The sequence below is a fragment of the Coregonus lavaretus genome (genome assembly GCF_964263955.1).
Source record: "Coregonus lavaretus genome assembly, chromosome: 13".
NCBI classification, from domain to species: domain Eukaryota; kingdom Metazoa; phylum Chordata; class Actinopteri; order Salmoniformes; family Salmonidae; genus Coregonus; species Coregonus lavaretus.
In genome coordinates this window covers 18,512,773-18,528,426 of record NC_140000.1, presented here as the reverse complement: position 1 = coordinate 18,528,426, position 15,654 = coordinate 18,512,773, and the positions used below count along the sequence as shown (strand labels likewise).

General features: G+C 46.0%; 1 protein-coding gene across 3 annotated transcripts in view; it reads left to right on the top strand.

Moving 5' to 3' along the window:
- dnah5 (dynein, axonemal, heavy chain 5) overlaps positions 1 to 15,654 on the top strand; it is a gene marked incomplete at its 5' end in the record, with an annotated part of 85,073 nt that overhangs the window by 54,521 nt on the left and 14,898 nt on the right. For all 3 annotated transcript variants that reach the window (XM_084175459.1, XM_084175458.1, XM_084175460.1), the window contains 14 exons: positions 690 to 843; positions 986 to 1,132; positions 1,606 to 1,847; positions 2,010 to 2,186; positions 2,550 to 2,754; positions 8,767 to 8,909; positions 9,220 to 9,354; positions 9,603 to 9,725; positions 9,895 to 10,108; positions 10,451 to 10,674; positions 11,157 to 11,355; positions 11,744 to 11,916; positions 15,076 to 15,206; positions 15,491 to 15,644. In XM_084175459.1, coding sequence (XP_084031585.1) covers positions 690 to 843; positions 986 to 1,132; positions 1,606 to 1,847; positions 2,010 to 2,186; positions 2,550 to 2,754; positions 8,767 to 8,909; positions 9,220 to 9,354; positions 9,603 to 9,725; positions 9,895 to 10,108; positions 10,451 to 10,674; positions 11,157 to 11,355; positions 11,744 to 11,916; positions 15,076 to 15,206; positions 15,491 to 15,644 — 2,421 coding nt within the window. The remainder of the gene's footprint in view (positions 1 to 689; positions 844 to 985; positions 1,133 to 1,605; positions 1,848 to 2,009; positions 2,187 to 2,549; positions 2,755 to 8,766; positions 8,910 to 9,219; positions 9,355 to 9,602; positions 9,726 to 9,894; positions 10,109 to 10,450; positions 10,675 to 11,156; positions 11,356 to 11,743; positions 11,917 to 15,075; positions 15,207 to 15,490; positions 15,645 to 15,654) is intronic.

The following is a 15,654-nucleotide window of genomic DNA, read 5'->3' as shown; positions in this document are numbered from 1 at the left end:
ACCACCCTTCTCTTCTCCCCCGTCCTCACCACCCATCTCTTCTCCCCCGTCCTCACCACCCATCTCTTCTCCCCCGTCCTCACCACCCATCTCTTCTCCCCCGTCCTCACCACCCATCTCTTCTCCCCCGTCCTCACCACCCATCTCTTCTCCCCCGTCCTCACCACCCATCTCTTCTCCCCCGTCCTCACCACCCATCTCTTCTCCCCCGTCCTCACCACCCATCTCTTCTCCCCCGTCCTCACCACCCATCATTTCTCCTTTCCCCTACAGTACATTTGACATTTTAGTCATTTAGCAGACGCTCTTATCCAGGGCAATTACATGAGCAATTAGGGTTAAGTGCCTTCCTCAAGGGCACATCGACGGATTTTTCACCTAGTCAGCTCAGGGATTCGAACCAGCAACCTTTTGGTTACTGGACCTTTTGGTTTCTGGGTCTTAAGCGCTAGGCTACATGCCGCCCCCACAGTATAATACAGAGTTTAAGGGATTAATCTCATCTTGGTATTAGCCTTAATACCATAGGGCTTTTTAAAGTAGCATAAAACGTTTTTTCGATCTAAATGTGAGAGGTAGGGATTTATTTGTATTAACATGAAGAGTCTCACTCTCTCCCACTGTGGGTGGAGGAGTCTGGTCTCATAACATGAAGAGTTTCTCTTATCCCTATGTGCTCCATACTGTAGGTGGTGGAGGCAGGTCTGATCAGCCACCCTCCGTGGAAGCTGAAGGTGATTCAGCTGTTTGAGACCCAGAGAGTCCGCCATGGCATGATGGCCCTGGGGCCCAGCGGAGCAGGAAAAACCACCTGCATTCACACCCTGATGAGAGCCATGACAGGTGAGACAAGTCCCCATCAAAACACTTGACTTATTTAACCTTATTTACTACCTCATGGCAGTCATACTAAAGTAAAATGCACAGACGTTTACATGCACTAAAAAGCTGTGTTAAGTTTATTTGTATGTGTTTGCACCCACAGACTGCGGCCAGCCACACAGAGAGATGCGTATGAACCCCAAAGCGATCACCGCCCCTCAGATGTTTGGCCGTCTAGATGTAGCTACCAATGACTGGACCGACGGCATCTTCTCTACCCTGTGGAGGAAGACCCTGAGAGCCAAGAAAGGTGAGCCGGACACCTCCTCTTATTTCTTATTGTTATAGATCTTGTGTGTTTTTGTTCTACCTTGTTATTTTTAGTAGTACATTGTTATTGATTACTGCATTGTTGGGGTTAGAGCTGGCAAGAAAGGCATTTCACTGTACTTGTGCATGTGACATTAAAACTTGAAACTTGAAAGAAATACCCTGGACCTATACATGCTTTACACATGCAAGGTTACACATGCATTACACATGCTAGAGCATGAACCCATATACAGTACATACCGTATAGTCTCTATGGAATTCATATAGAATAATGGGGCAGACCATTTTCACCCATCTCTATTTCAATGTGTTTTCAATAATTTCATATCTTTCTATTAATTTCCCTGTCGTTTTACAAAAAGTGATGTTCTAATACTTTCCTCTGACCTCCATAGTTGATTTTGATGAGTTTAATAAGCAGACTGGTTCTAATGTTTCTATCCTCTGCAGGGGAGCACATCTGGATAGTACTAGATGGACCAGTAGATGCTATCTGGATAGAGAACCTCAACTCTGTACTGGATGACAACAGGACTCTGACCCTGGCCAATGGAGACAGGATCCCCATGGCCCCCAACTGCAAGATTGTGTTTGAGCCCCACAACATCGACAACGCTTCGCCTGCCACCGTGTCCCGTAACGGAATGGTGTTCATGAGCTCTTCTGTGCTCAACTGGAGCCCCATTCTGGAGGTGGGCAAAGGAACCTTCTCTCACACTTTATCAGTGGATGAAAATGTGTGTGTGTGCATCTTTGTCTATGTGTGTGTATATTTGTGTGTGTGTGTGTGTGTGTATGTGTACATGGGTGTAACTTTGTCTACATGTATACATGTGTGTTTTGTCCCCATGCAGGGCTGGCTGAAGAAGCGTTCCCCTCAGGAGGGAGAGGTGCTGAGAGAGTTGTTCTCCTCTTCCTTCCCAGAGCTCTACCGGTTCAGTGTTCACTGTCTGGAGTACAAGATCGACATGCTGGAGGCCTTCGTCATCATGCAGAGCATCAACATGCTGCAGGGCCTCATCCCCGCCAAGGTAGGCACCTGAAACCTCCATACTCCAACCATATTAAAAACCCTGCAGAAGAGGGATAATATCCTTACATCACTGAGCTCTATGAGTACTGTTGGAGTGAATTGCCCCCATATTCCTCATAGAAACAAATTACAATGTTCTAATGCCTAACTGATTTAATTCATCATGTCATTGTGATTCCTTAAGTACTCTGATTTTCAATTACTGTTGGACTATAACTCTCTGCATCTATGTGGGGATGGATTTCAATTTCCCTTTAGGTGACTGATTAATTTGAGTGCCAAGTATGAAGTATAGTAGCTATAAAGATGTAGAAGGGCTTTGGTACAGTATGCTGTGTTGATAGTGACTGTTGTGTTCCAGGAGCAGGGTGGGGAGGTGTCCAGGCAGCATGTGGAGCGTCTCTATGTGTTTGCTCTCATGTGGAGCATCGGAGCTTTACTGGAGCTGGAAGACAGGAGGAAGATGGAGAGCTGGCTCCGTGGCAACGACAACATCCATCTGGACCTCCCAGATATACCATCAGACAGCGAGGACACCATGTTCGACTACCACGTCACTATAGACGGTGAGGGGTAGATGTACAGTAGACAGACTCCACAAACTCACAACACACACTCAGTCCTCTTATAATGGACTGTTATGGAAGAGACACTTAACAAAAATATAAAGGCAACATGTAAAGTGTTGGTCCCATGTTTTCATGAGCTGAAATAAAACATGCACAAAAAGCTTATTTCTCTCTATGTTAGTGAGCATTTCTCCTTTGCCAAGATAATCCATCCACCTGACAGGTGTGGCACATTAAGCTGATTAAAAAGCATGATCATTACACAGGTGCACCTTGTGCTGTGGACAATAAAAGGTCACTCTAAAATGTGCAGTTTTATCACACAACACAATGCCACAGATGTCTCAAGTTTAGAGGGAGCGTGCAATTGGCATGCTGACTGCAGGAATGTCCACCAGAGCTGTTGCCAGATATTTGAATGTTCATTTCTCTACCATAAGCCGCCTCCAACGTCATTTTAGAGAATTTGGCAGTATGTCCAACCGGCCTCGCAACCACAGACCATGTGTAACCACACCAGCCCCTCCTCACCCGGCTTCTTCACCTGCGAGAGAGTCTGAGACCAGCCACTCGGACAGCTGATGAAACTGTGGGTTTGCACAACAGAAGAAGGAAGGTCCAAAAAATTGTCAAAGACTCCAGTCACCCAAGTCGTTGTAGACTGTTCTCTCTGCTACCGCACGGCAAGCGGTACCGGAGCGCCAAGTCTAGGTCCAAAAGGCTCCTTAACAGCTTCTACCCCCAAGCCATAAGACTACTGAACAATTATTCAAATGGCCACCCGGACTATTTACATTGACCCCCCCCCCCCCTTGTTTTTAAACTGCTGCTACTCGTTGTTTATTATCTATGCATAGTCACTTTACCCCTACCTACATGTACAAATTACCTCGACTAACCTGTACCCACATTGACTCGGTACCGGTACCCCCTGTATATAACCTCGTTATTGTTATTTTATTGTGTTACTTTTATTTTATGTTTTACTTTAGTTTATTTAGTAAATATTGTCTTAACTCTATTTCTTGAACTGCATTGTTGGTTAAGGGCTTTTAAGTAAGCATTTCATGTTAAGGTCTACACCTGTTGTATTCGGCATATGTGACAAATACAATTTGATTTGATAATTCCTGGAAGCTGAAAATGGCCCAGTTCTTCCATGGCCTGCATACTCACCAGACATGTCATCCATTGAGCATGTTTGGGATGCTTTAAATTGACATGTACGGCAGCGTGTTCCAGTTCCCGCCAATAGCCAGCAACTTCGCACAGCCATTGAAGAGGAGTGGGACAACATTCCACAGGCCACAATCAACAGCTTGATCAACTCTATGCGAATGAGATGTGTCACGCTGCATCTGGTCACACCAGATACTGACTGGTTTTCTGATCCACGCCCCTCCCTTTTTTTTAAAGGTATCTGTGAACAACATATGTATATCTGTGTTCCCAGTCATGTGAAATCCATGGATTAGGGCCTAATGAATTTATTTCAATTGACTGATTTCCTTATATGAACTGTAACTCAGTAAAATCTTTGAAATTGTTGCATGTTGCATTTATATTTTTGTTCAGTGTAGATCATAAGATCATATTGATCTTTCACAGTGCTCTTGCTCAATTAAAAAGTTGGTGCATTGAAATATAAACATCATGGGCCAATTGCAACCAGATTATCACCATCTGATAATGTATAAGGGCGGCAGGTAGCTTAGTGGTTAAGAGCGTTGTGCCAGTAACCGAAAGGTCGCTGGTTCTAATCCCCAAGCCGACTAGGTGAAAAATCTGTCGATGTGCCCTTGAGCAAGGCACTTAACCCTAATTGCTCCTGTAAGTCGCTCTGGATAAGAGCGTCTGCTAAATAACCAATTATTATTATTTTAATTATTGTTCAACCTTCCCAAGTTCTCTCACGTCCACCTCCGTACCTTCAGGCTCTGATCAGTCCCTACACCCAAACGAGGGCATTGTGTTCATCCACCTCTGGCCTGCTGGCCCCCCTACCTCTGCGGAAGCACAGTTCCCGCTCAGCCCAGTCAAAACTGCTCGCTGCCCTGGCACCCCAATGGTGGAATAAGCTCCCTCACGACGCCAGGACAGCGGAGTCACTCACCACATTCCGGAGACACTTGAAACCCCACCTCTTTAAGGAATACCTGGGATAGGATAAAGTAATCATTCTACCCCCCTTACCCCACCCCCCCAATTTTTTTTTTTATATATATATATATACAGTGAGGGAAAAAAGTATTTGATCCCCTGCTGATTTTTTACATTTGCCCACTGACAAAGAAATGATCAGTCTATAATTTTAATGGTAGGTTTATTTGAACAGTGAGAGACAGAATAACAACAACAAAAATCCAGAAAAACGCATGTCAAAAATGTTATAAATTGATTTGCATTTTAATGAGGGAAATAAGTATTTGACCCCCTCTCAATCAGAAATATTTCTGGCTCCCAGGTGTCTTTTATACAGGTAACGAGCTGAGATTAGGAGCACACTCTTAAAGGAAGTGCTCCTAATCTCAGTTTGTTACCTGTATAAAAGACACCTGTCCACAGAAGCAATCAATCAATCAGATTCCAAACTCTCCACCATGGCCAAGACCAAAGAGCTCTCCAAGGATGTCAGGGACAAGATTGTAGACCTACACAAGGCTGGAATGGGCTACAAGACCATCGCCAAGCAGCTTGGTGAGAAGGTGACAACAGTTGGTGCGATTATTCGCAAATGGAAGAAACACAAAATAACTGTCAATCTCCCTCGGCCTGGGGCTCCATGCAAGATCTCACCTCGTGGAGTTGCAATGATCATGAGAACGGTGAGGAATCAGCCCAGAACTACACGGGAGGATCTTGTCAATGATCTCAAGGCAGCTGGGACCATAGTCACCAAGAAAACAATTGGTAACACACTACGCCGTGAAGGACTGAAATCCTGCAGCGCCCGCAAGGTCCCCCTGCTCAAGAAAGCACATATACAGGGCCGTCTGAAGTTTGCCAGTGAACATCTGAATGATTCAGAGGAGAACGGGGTGAAAGTGTTGTGGTCAGATGAGACCAAAATCGAGCTCTTTGGCATCAACTTAACTCTCCGTGTTTGGAGGAGGAGGAATGCTGCCTATGACCCCAAGAACACCATCCCCACCGTCAAACATGGAGGTGGAAACATTATGCTTTGGGGGTGTTTTTCTGCTAAGGGGACAGGACAACTTCACCGCATCAAAGGTACGATGGACGTGGCCATGTACCGTCAAATCTTGGGTGAGAACCTCCTTCCCTCAGCCAGGGCATTGAAAATGGGTCATGGATGGGTATTCCAGCATGACAATGACCCAAAACACACGGCCAAGGCAACAAAGGAGTGGCTCAAGAAGGAGCACATTAAGGTCCTGGAGTGGCCTAGCCAGTCTCCAGACCTTAATCCCATAGAAAATCTGTGGAGGGAGCTGAAGGTTCGAGTTGCCAAACGTCAGCCTCGAAACCTTAATGACTTGGAGAAGATCTGCAAAGAGGAGTGGAACAAAATCCCTCCTGAGATGTGTGCAAACCTGGTGGCCAGCTACAAGAAACGTCTGACCTCTGTGATTGCCAAAAAGGGTTTTGCCACCAAGTACTAAGTCATGTTTTGCAGAGGGGTCAAATACTTATTTCCCTCATTAAAATGCAAATCAATTTATAACATTTTTGACATGCGTTTTTCTGTATTTTTTGTTGTTGTTATTCTGTCTCTCACTGTTCAAATAAACCTACCATTAAAATTATAGACTGATCATGTCTTTGTCAGTGGGCAAACGTAAAAAATCAGCAGGGGATCAAATACCTTTTTCCCTCACTGTATATATATATATATACAGTGGGGGGAAAAAGTATTTAGTCAGCCACCAATTGTGCAAGTTCTCCCACTTAAAAAGATGAGAGAGGCCTGTAATTGTCATCATAGGTACACGTGAACTATGACAGACAAAATGAGAAAAGAAAATCCCGAAAATCACATTGTAGGATTTTTAATGAATTAATTTGCAAATTATGGTGGAAAATAAGAATTTGGTCAATAACAAAAGTTTCTCAATACTTTGTTATATACCCTTTGTTGGCAATGACACAGGTCAAACGATTTCTGTAAGTCTTCACAAGGTTTTCACACACTGTTGCTGGTATTTTGGCCCATTCCTCCATGCAGATCTCCTCTAGAGCAGTGATGTTTTGGGGCTGTCGCTGGGCAACACAGACTTTCAACTCCCTCCAAAGATTTTCTATGGGGTTGAGATCTGGAGACTGGCTAGGCCACTCCAGGACCTTGAAATGCTTCTTACGAAGCCACTCCTTCGTTGCCCGGGCGGTGTGTTTGGGATCATTGTCATGCTGAAAGACCCAGCCACATTTCATCTTCAATGCCCTTGCTGATGGAAGGAGGTTTTCACTCAAAATCTCACGATACATGGCCCCATTCATTCTTTCCTTTACACGGATCAGTCGTCCTGGTCCCTTTGCAGAAAAACAGCCCCAAAGCATGATGTTTCCACCCCCATGCTTCACAGTAGGTATGGTGTTCTTTGGATTTAACTCAGCATTCTTTGTCCTCCAAACACGACGAGTTGAGTTTTTACCAAAAAGTTATATTTTGGTTTCATCTGACCATATGACATTCTCCCAATCCTCTTCTGGATCATCCAAATGCACTCTAGCAAACTTCAGACGGGCCTGGACATGTACTGGCTTAAGCAGGGGGACACGTCTGGCACTGCAGGATTTGAGTCCCTGGCGGCGTAGTGTGTTACTGATGGTAGGCTTTGTTACTTTGGTCCCAGCTCTCTGCAGGTCATTCACTAGGTCCCCCCGTGTGGTTCTGGGATTTTTGCTCACCGTTCTTGTGATCATTTTGACCCCACGGGGTGAGATCTTGCGTGGAGCCCCAGATCGAGGGAGATTATCAGTGGTCTTGTAGTCTTCCATTTCCTAATAATTGCTCCCACAGTTGATTTCTTCAAACCAAGCTGCTTACCTATTGCAGATTCAGTCTTCCCAGCCTGGTGCAGGTCTACAATTTTGTTTCTGGTGTCCTTTGACAGCTCTTTGGTCTTGGCCATAGTGGAGTTTGGAGTGTGACTGTTTGAGGTTGTGGACAGGTGTCTTTTATACTGATAACAAGTTCAAACAGGTGCCATTAATACAGGTAACGAGTGGAGGACAGAGGAGCCTCTTAAAGAAGAAGTTACAGGTCTGTGAGAGCTAGAAATCGTGCTTGTTTGTAGGTGACCAAATACTTATTTTCCACCTTAATTTGCAAATAAATTCATTAAAAATCCTACAATGTGATTTTCTGGAAAAAAAATCTCAATTTGTCTGTCATAGTTGACGTGTACCTATGATGAAAATTACAGGCCTCTCTCATCTTTTTAAGTGGGAGAACTTGCACAATTGGTGGCTGACTAAATACTTTTTTTCCCCACTGTATATATATATATATATATATATATATATATATATATATATATATATAATATATATATATATTATATATATTGTAAAGTGGTTGTCCCACTGGCTATCATAAGGTGAATGCACCAATTTGTAAGTCGCTCTGGATAAGAGCGTCTGCTAAGTGACGAAAATGTAAATGTAATCTGATCTCTTGTTAAACCATTAATATGCGTTAAATTCACCCACATAGCTGATCTCAATTTGCAAACATTATTGGTCACCTCATTACCATTCCTTATAAGGTGATGTTGGTATTACATTAGTCCTGCTTGCTTTCAAAGGGTTTCAAGATATGTTCACCCTCCGGTGGGTATTATCATCAGAAAAATGTAGTCATTTTTTAACAGACTAAGGGTCATTTATCTATTTGACAATCATTCCGTAGAACTGAACTAGTATTTCCAGCTGATGACATCGTGGATGGTGAAAATTCCATCTGATGACATCATGGATGGTGTCCATGATGCTCACATCTATTTGTTTTTCAATGATTTATTATTGTATGTCCTCCTGTGTGTGCAGGTCAGTGGGTCCACTGGAACACGCGGGTAGAGGAGTACGTCTACCCATCAGATCTCACTCCAGAGTACGGATCCATCCTGGTCCCCAACGTGGACAATGTCCGCACTGACTTCCTCATCCAGACCATCGCCAATCAGGGCAAGGTGAGAGTCCAAAAACCTAACCCACCTAACCCTAACCCTTACTCTAACCCTCATCCAAACCATAGCCAAACAGGGCGAGGTGGGTGTCCGTATTCACAAAGGGTCTCAGAGTATTAGGGCTGATCTAGGATCAAGTCCCCTATGTATATATAATCGTATTCATTATTATCTAAAAGGCTATACTGATCCTATATTAGCAATCCTGTTCTGAGTATTGTTAATTTGGCTTCTAAGTGGAGGATAAGTTACCCCCTAGCCATGTGATCTTGGTCAGATCCTCAAGAGTAATTCCTTCCTCGTTTTGTTGCAGGCTGTGCTGTTGATCGGAGAGCAAGGCACAGCCAAGACGGTCATCATCAAGGGATACATGTCAAAGTACGACCCCGAAACTCACATGGCCAAGAGTCTCAACTTCTCCTCCGCCACAACCCCACTCATGTTCCAGGTATTACACCTACAAAACAACACCACACACTTTCTGCTCTTTACTCTAACTTTTCAAGTTTTAGATGGGTAGGACTTTCTAAGATCAGTTGTGAATGAATTAAAATGTTTTCCAGTCACTTGTCAGTAAGTTTATCTGAATACTCAGGTCTATGCACCATTTATTTACAGTAACAATACTTCAAATGTGCATTTTGTTCCCTTATTCACTGTCTGTAAAGATGAAACACTTTCTTTCTTTCTCTCCAGCGGACTGTGGAGAGCTATGTGGACAAGCGGATGGGCACCACCTACGGCCCTCCTGCAGGGAAGAAGATGTCCATCTTTGTGGACGACATCAACATGCCAGTCATCAATGATTGGGGAGATCAGGTCGGACTCAAACTCAGCACTCATTAAATCACCATAGCGAAAGACAAAAAAGTGCACGTTTTCCCATTTGTTTTCCTGGGAAACCTTACCATATGAAATTGCAACCCGAGAGTGTACAGATTATTCTGCCTTTTTACCTAATTTCCTAATTTGTCTCACCCCGCTTTAGGTCACCAATGAGATAGTCCGCCAGCTGATGGAACAGAACGGGTTCTTCAATCTGGAGAAGCCGGGGGAGTTCACCAATATTGTGGACATCCAGTTCCTGGCAGCGATGATCCACCCAGGGGGAGGCCGCAACGACATCCCCCAGAGACTGAAGAGGCAGTTCTCCATCTTCAACTGCACCCTGCCCTCCAACGCATCCATCGACAAGATATTTGGTGGGTTTGGCTCCTTAAAAACTCTGAAATTGCATCTGTGTGTGGAGACTCTATGGTTTAGCTTCTTGATCAGTGTGGGTTTCCCTCTCCCCCTCTAGCATATTTAAAAAAGAAAATGATTGAATACCCTGTAATTTGAGTTACCTGTACTACTTCTCATCCATTTACACTGGGCTTCTTGTCATTTTGACTATATTATATATCTATATATACATATATAATTACACCATTTTATAGCTCTCAACAAAAACACTATTTTCTTTCACTTATTTACCTCAATGCTTCGTCCACCTTCACGTCGTCAACCCCTGTTCCCCTCACCTCACTCCTTTCCCTGACCAGGAGTCATCGGGACAGGACACTACTGTGCCAGGCGAGGCTTCACAGAAGAGGTGCGTGGAACTGTGGCCAAGCTGGTGCCGCTGACCCGTCGGCTGTGGCAGATGACCAAGGTCAAGATGCTGCCCACTCCGGCCAAGTTCCACTACATCTTCAACCTCAGAGACTTGTCCAGAGTCTGGCAGGGCATGCTCAACCCAACCGCTGAGGTGGTCAACTCTCTTACTGTGAGTCCATTCAAACGTTCCAGTAAAACTTTATTTGGGTATTCTATCTGTAGATTCTCTACAGACTATCAGTAACATTTAAACTAACTATCAACTAACCCTAACCTTAACCCTTACCCTAACCCTTATTCTAAACCTAAATCTAACTGTAATCTTAGAAAACAGTTGCTTATCAACACATAGTTTGTTGATAGTATGACATGCTCTACAGATGGACTATCTGGACTATCCAAATAAAGTGTGACTGAATTTCCTCTTGAAAGACAATAAACATAATCAATCAATCCAATACAACTAGAGGAATAAATATCAAAAGGTTACTCACTGGATCCAAAGGTCTGAATGAACTGAGAAAAATAGCTATGGCTTCTGTCCTAAATTACAGTAAGATTCGAGACATTTAATCAGCAGTTGTTCTGTGAATGTAGACTTAACATTTCCATGAGACAAATGTTGTTTTATTTTGACCCTGTATGCTGTAGGTGTTGCTTCAGCTGTGGAAGCATGAGTGTAAGCGTGTGATCGCGGACCGGTTCACCATGCCAGAAGATGTAGCCTGGTTCGACAGGGCCCTGGCCAAGCTAGTAGAGGAGGAGCTAGGAGAGGAAGAGAGGGCTGTGGTCGACTTCGGGGTAGACGGCTACTTTGTTGACTTCCTGAGAGATGCTCCTGAAGCTACAGGTATAGCCAAAGCACCAGGTACTGTATAGCCCCTTCACATGCATACACTATCTATCGCATGATCCTGCATGAGATAAGTCATTTGCAGTTTTTTAACCCTTATTGTCTATATTAAATATGTGCTGTATTTTTCTACCATGTATTAAGGATTCAAACAGTACATTCTAAGATGGTGTGTTAAGGTTTATTATTATGTTGTATATATTGCAGTTTAAAGCAGAATTTCAGGTTATTATATTAAATTAATATATATATATATATACTATAATAAATACAAAATATTGCTTCAATATTGCCAAATCAAGCAAACTAGCTATGTGCTAGCAGAGAGTTGGATCATTTGAATGGGATAATCTGGCATTAAAAATGACTACATTTTTCCCACCAGGTGAGGAGCCAGAGGATACAGACTTTGAGATGCCCAAGGTGTATGAGCCCATCGAGTCGCTTGAGAGCCTGATGGACAGGCTCAACATGTTCCTTGACCAGTACAACGATAGCATCAGAGGAGCTGGCATGGACATGGTGTTCTTCAGAGATGCTATGATACACCTGGTCAAGGTAGAGGGAAACTGTCATTATGCTCACTTGTAGTTATAGGTGTTTATGAGCAATTATTACCACCTTTGTCATGAATTATAGTGCATCGTGTATAGATCATAAGGTATTATAAACATGCTTATATCACATTACAATGAGGGTCTTCATAGAAAATATTACTAAACATTCCCATTGGAAGCTTTTGAAAGGCTTAGCTATTGTCAAGTGTCAATGTGCAGCGGTAGGACGGAGTCAGGCGCAGGACACAGAACTGAGTAAACGACGTACTTTACTCGATAAAGTAACCAACACTAATTTCCACGCAGGGAAAACACACCAGCTCACATAAGTCTTAGACACAAAACAAAGAACAAACACGCACAAAACCATGTGGGAACCAGAGGGTTAAATAGGGAAATAATATAATGTAATGGGAACCAGGTGTGTACAATCAAGACAAAACAAATGGAAAAAGAAACGTAGATCGGTGGCAGCTAGAAAGCCGGTGACGACGACCGCCGAACGCCGCCCGAACAAGGAGAGGCACTAACTTCGGCGGAAGTTGTGACAGTACCCCCCCCCTTGACGCGCGGCTCCAGCAGCGCGCCGACACCGGCCTCGGGGACGACCCGGACCGTACCCCTTCCACTCCACGAGGTACTGAAGGCCCCTCGCCTGACGCCTTGAGTCCATGATGGCTCGTACAGTATACGCCGGGACCCCCTCGATGTCCAGAGGGGGCGGAGGAACCTCCCGCACCTCAGACTGCGGGAGCAGACCTGCCACCACCGGCCTGAGGAGAGACACATGGAACGAGGGGTTAATACGGTAATCAGGGGGGAGCTGTAACCTATAGCATACCTCGTTCTGTCTCCTCAGGACTTTAAATGGCCCCACAAACCGCGGACCCAGCTTCCGGCAGGGCAGGCGAAGGGGCAGGTTTCGGGTCGAGAGCCAGACCCGGTCCCCCGGTGCATACACCAGGGCCTCACTGCGGTGGCGGTCGGCACTCGCCTTCTGTCACCTGATGGCCCGTTGCAGGCGCACATGGGCAGCGTCCCATGTCTCCTCCGAGCGCCGAAACCATTCATCCACCGCAGGTGCCTCGATCTGGCTCTGATGCCACAGTGCCAGGACCGGCTGATACCCTAGTACACACTGAAACGGAGACATGTTAGTGGAGGAGTGGTGGAGGGAGTTTTGGGCCATCTCTGCCCAGGGGATGAAAGCCGCCCCTCCCCCAGCCGGTCCTGGCAATAGGACCGCAGAAACCTACCCACATCCTGGTTAACTCTCTCCACCTGCCCATTACTCTCGGTATGGTTTGGATTCTCCACCATAGTTGCACCTATGGAAACACCTACACACCTCCCTGAGCACTGACGTGACCATCCCTTGAGAGCCCTCTGTTGCCACGAAATAGTGGGGTCATGAGAGGCCAACCAGGGAAACCCCAACACCACAGGAAACGCAGGAGAATCGATCAGGAAGAGACTAATTCTCTCCTCATGACCCTCCTGCGTTTTCATACATGGTGGAGCTGTGACCTCCCTAATCAGGACCAATCCTAGAGGATGACTATCTAAGGCATGTACAGGGAAGGGCACATCAACAGGAACAATAGGGATCCCTAATCTATGTGCAAATAAACGGTCCATAAAGTTCCCAGCTGCGCCTGAATCTACTAGTGCCTTATGCTGGGAATGCGGGGAAAACTCAGGAAATTCTATGCATACACACATGTGCGCAACAGGGAGCTCTGGGTGAGTCGGGTGCCTACTCACCTGGGATGATCCACCAGTGCCCTGCCTGCTGCCTCGACTCCTTCGGGAACCTCCCCAGCACCGACCAGCAGTGTGCCCTCTGCGGCCACAGTTGGTGCAGGAAACGTCCCCCCCTCCGGTCACCCTTAGAGCAGCACCTCCGAGCTCCATAGGGGTAGGGTCGGAGGTGCTGGGGGATGGAATGGACGGACCCTGACCCGGACGTCCACGGGTGGCCAACAGGTTATCCAGCCGAATAGATAAATCCACCAGCTGGTCGATGGTAAGGGTGGTGTCCCTGCATGCCAGCACCCGACGAACGTCCTCACGTAGACTACACCGGTAATGGTCGATCAGGGCCCTCTCATTCCATCCCGCGCTGGCAGCCAAGGTCCTGAAGTCCAGTGCGAAGTCCTGTGCGCTCCTCTTCCCCTGTCTGAGGTGGAACAAGCGTTCCCCCGCCGCTCTCTCCTCAGGTGGATGATCGAAGACAGGGGAAGGGTGAAATCCTCATAGCGAACCAACGCTGCGTCTATTCCTCCCCATTCGGCGTTGGCCCACTCAAGCGCTCTCCCAGACAGACAGGAGATGAGGGCAGACACGCTCTCGTATCCCGAGGGAGCCGGGTGGATGGTCGCCAGGTAGAGCTCCACCTGGAGCAGGAACCCCTGGCACCCAGCAGCCGTCCCATCATATGCCCTCGGGAGCGAGAGCCGAATCCCACTGGGTCCAGGTGACGGAGGGGTGGACATCGGTGTGGGTTGATCTGAAGTTGATGGGGTTGTGGGAAAAAACCCTTTCTCCCATCGCTCCATGGTCTGCAACATGGTCTGTGCCAAGATTCTGGAGCATCGTCGTGTGCTGCTGGACGCGCTCCTCCACGGGTACCGGAGGACTGGATGCACCTGCTGACTCCATATATGGTGTGTGTTTCTGTAAAGTGTCAATGTGCAGCGGTAGGACGGAGTCAGGCGCAGGACACAGAACTGAGTAAACAACGTACTTTACTCGATAAAGTAACCAACACTAATTTCCACGCAGGGAAAACACTCCAGCTCACATAAGTCTTAGACACAAAACAAAGAACAAACACGCACAAAACCATGTGGGAACCAGAGGGTTAAATAGGGAAATAATATAATGTAATGGGAACCAGGTGTGTACAATCAAGACAAATCAAATGGAAAAAGAAACGTAGATCAGTGGCAGCTAGAAAGCCGGTGACGACGACCGCCGAACGCCGCCCGAACAAGGAGAGGCACCAACTTCGGCGGAAGTCGTGACAGCTATCTTAAAGTCAGTCACCAATGAGTGTACGCATCAGATCACTTGATATAAGAATTGCTTCTATTGAAAACAGAAAAGGAAGGAGTCACTCCCACTCCAACACTCCACCTGTCTGTCTGTCTGTCTGTAGGTCTCCAGGATCATCCGCACGCCCAGAGGGAATGCCCTTCTGGTAGGAGTTGGGGGATCAGGCAAGCAGAGCCTGACTAAACTGGCTTCCTTCATCGCCGGATACAAGACCTTTCAGATCACACTAACACGGTACAGACACACCCTCCAATGTCTATACTAGCATACTACTACATACTGCATACTAAGTAGTATGCTAGGAAGGGTATTGGAACAGACACACAGTCTCATACAGTCCCTTTACAACTGTAACAGGCATTTGTAATGTATTGAACGTGGCCATGCAGTTCTGTTTTCCTCCTGTAGATGCACAGTGACTCTGCAAATTTGTCTTTCCTCGATTCCTCACGTCCCCTATCCTTCACTATTTTCACACCTTCACTATCACCTGTAACAACCCTGTGTTCTGTCCTCAGTTCGTACAACACTGCTAACCTGATGGAGGATCTGAAGGGTCTGTACAGGACAGCAGGCCAGCAGGGAAAAGGCATCAGCTTCATCTTCACTGATAACGAGATCAAGGACGAGTCTTTCCTGGAGTACATGAATAATGTGCTATCGTCTGGAGAGGTCAGGACTC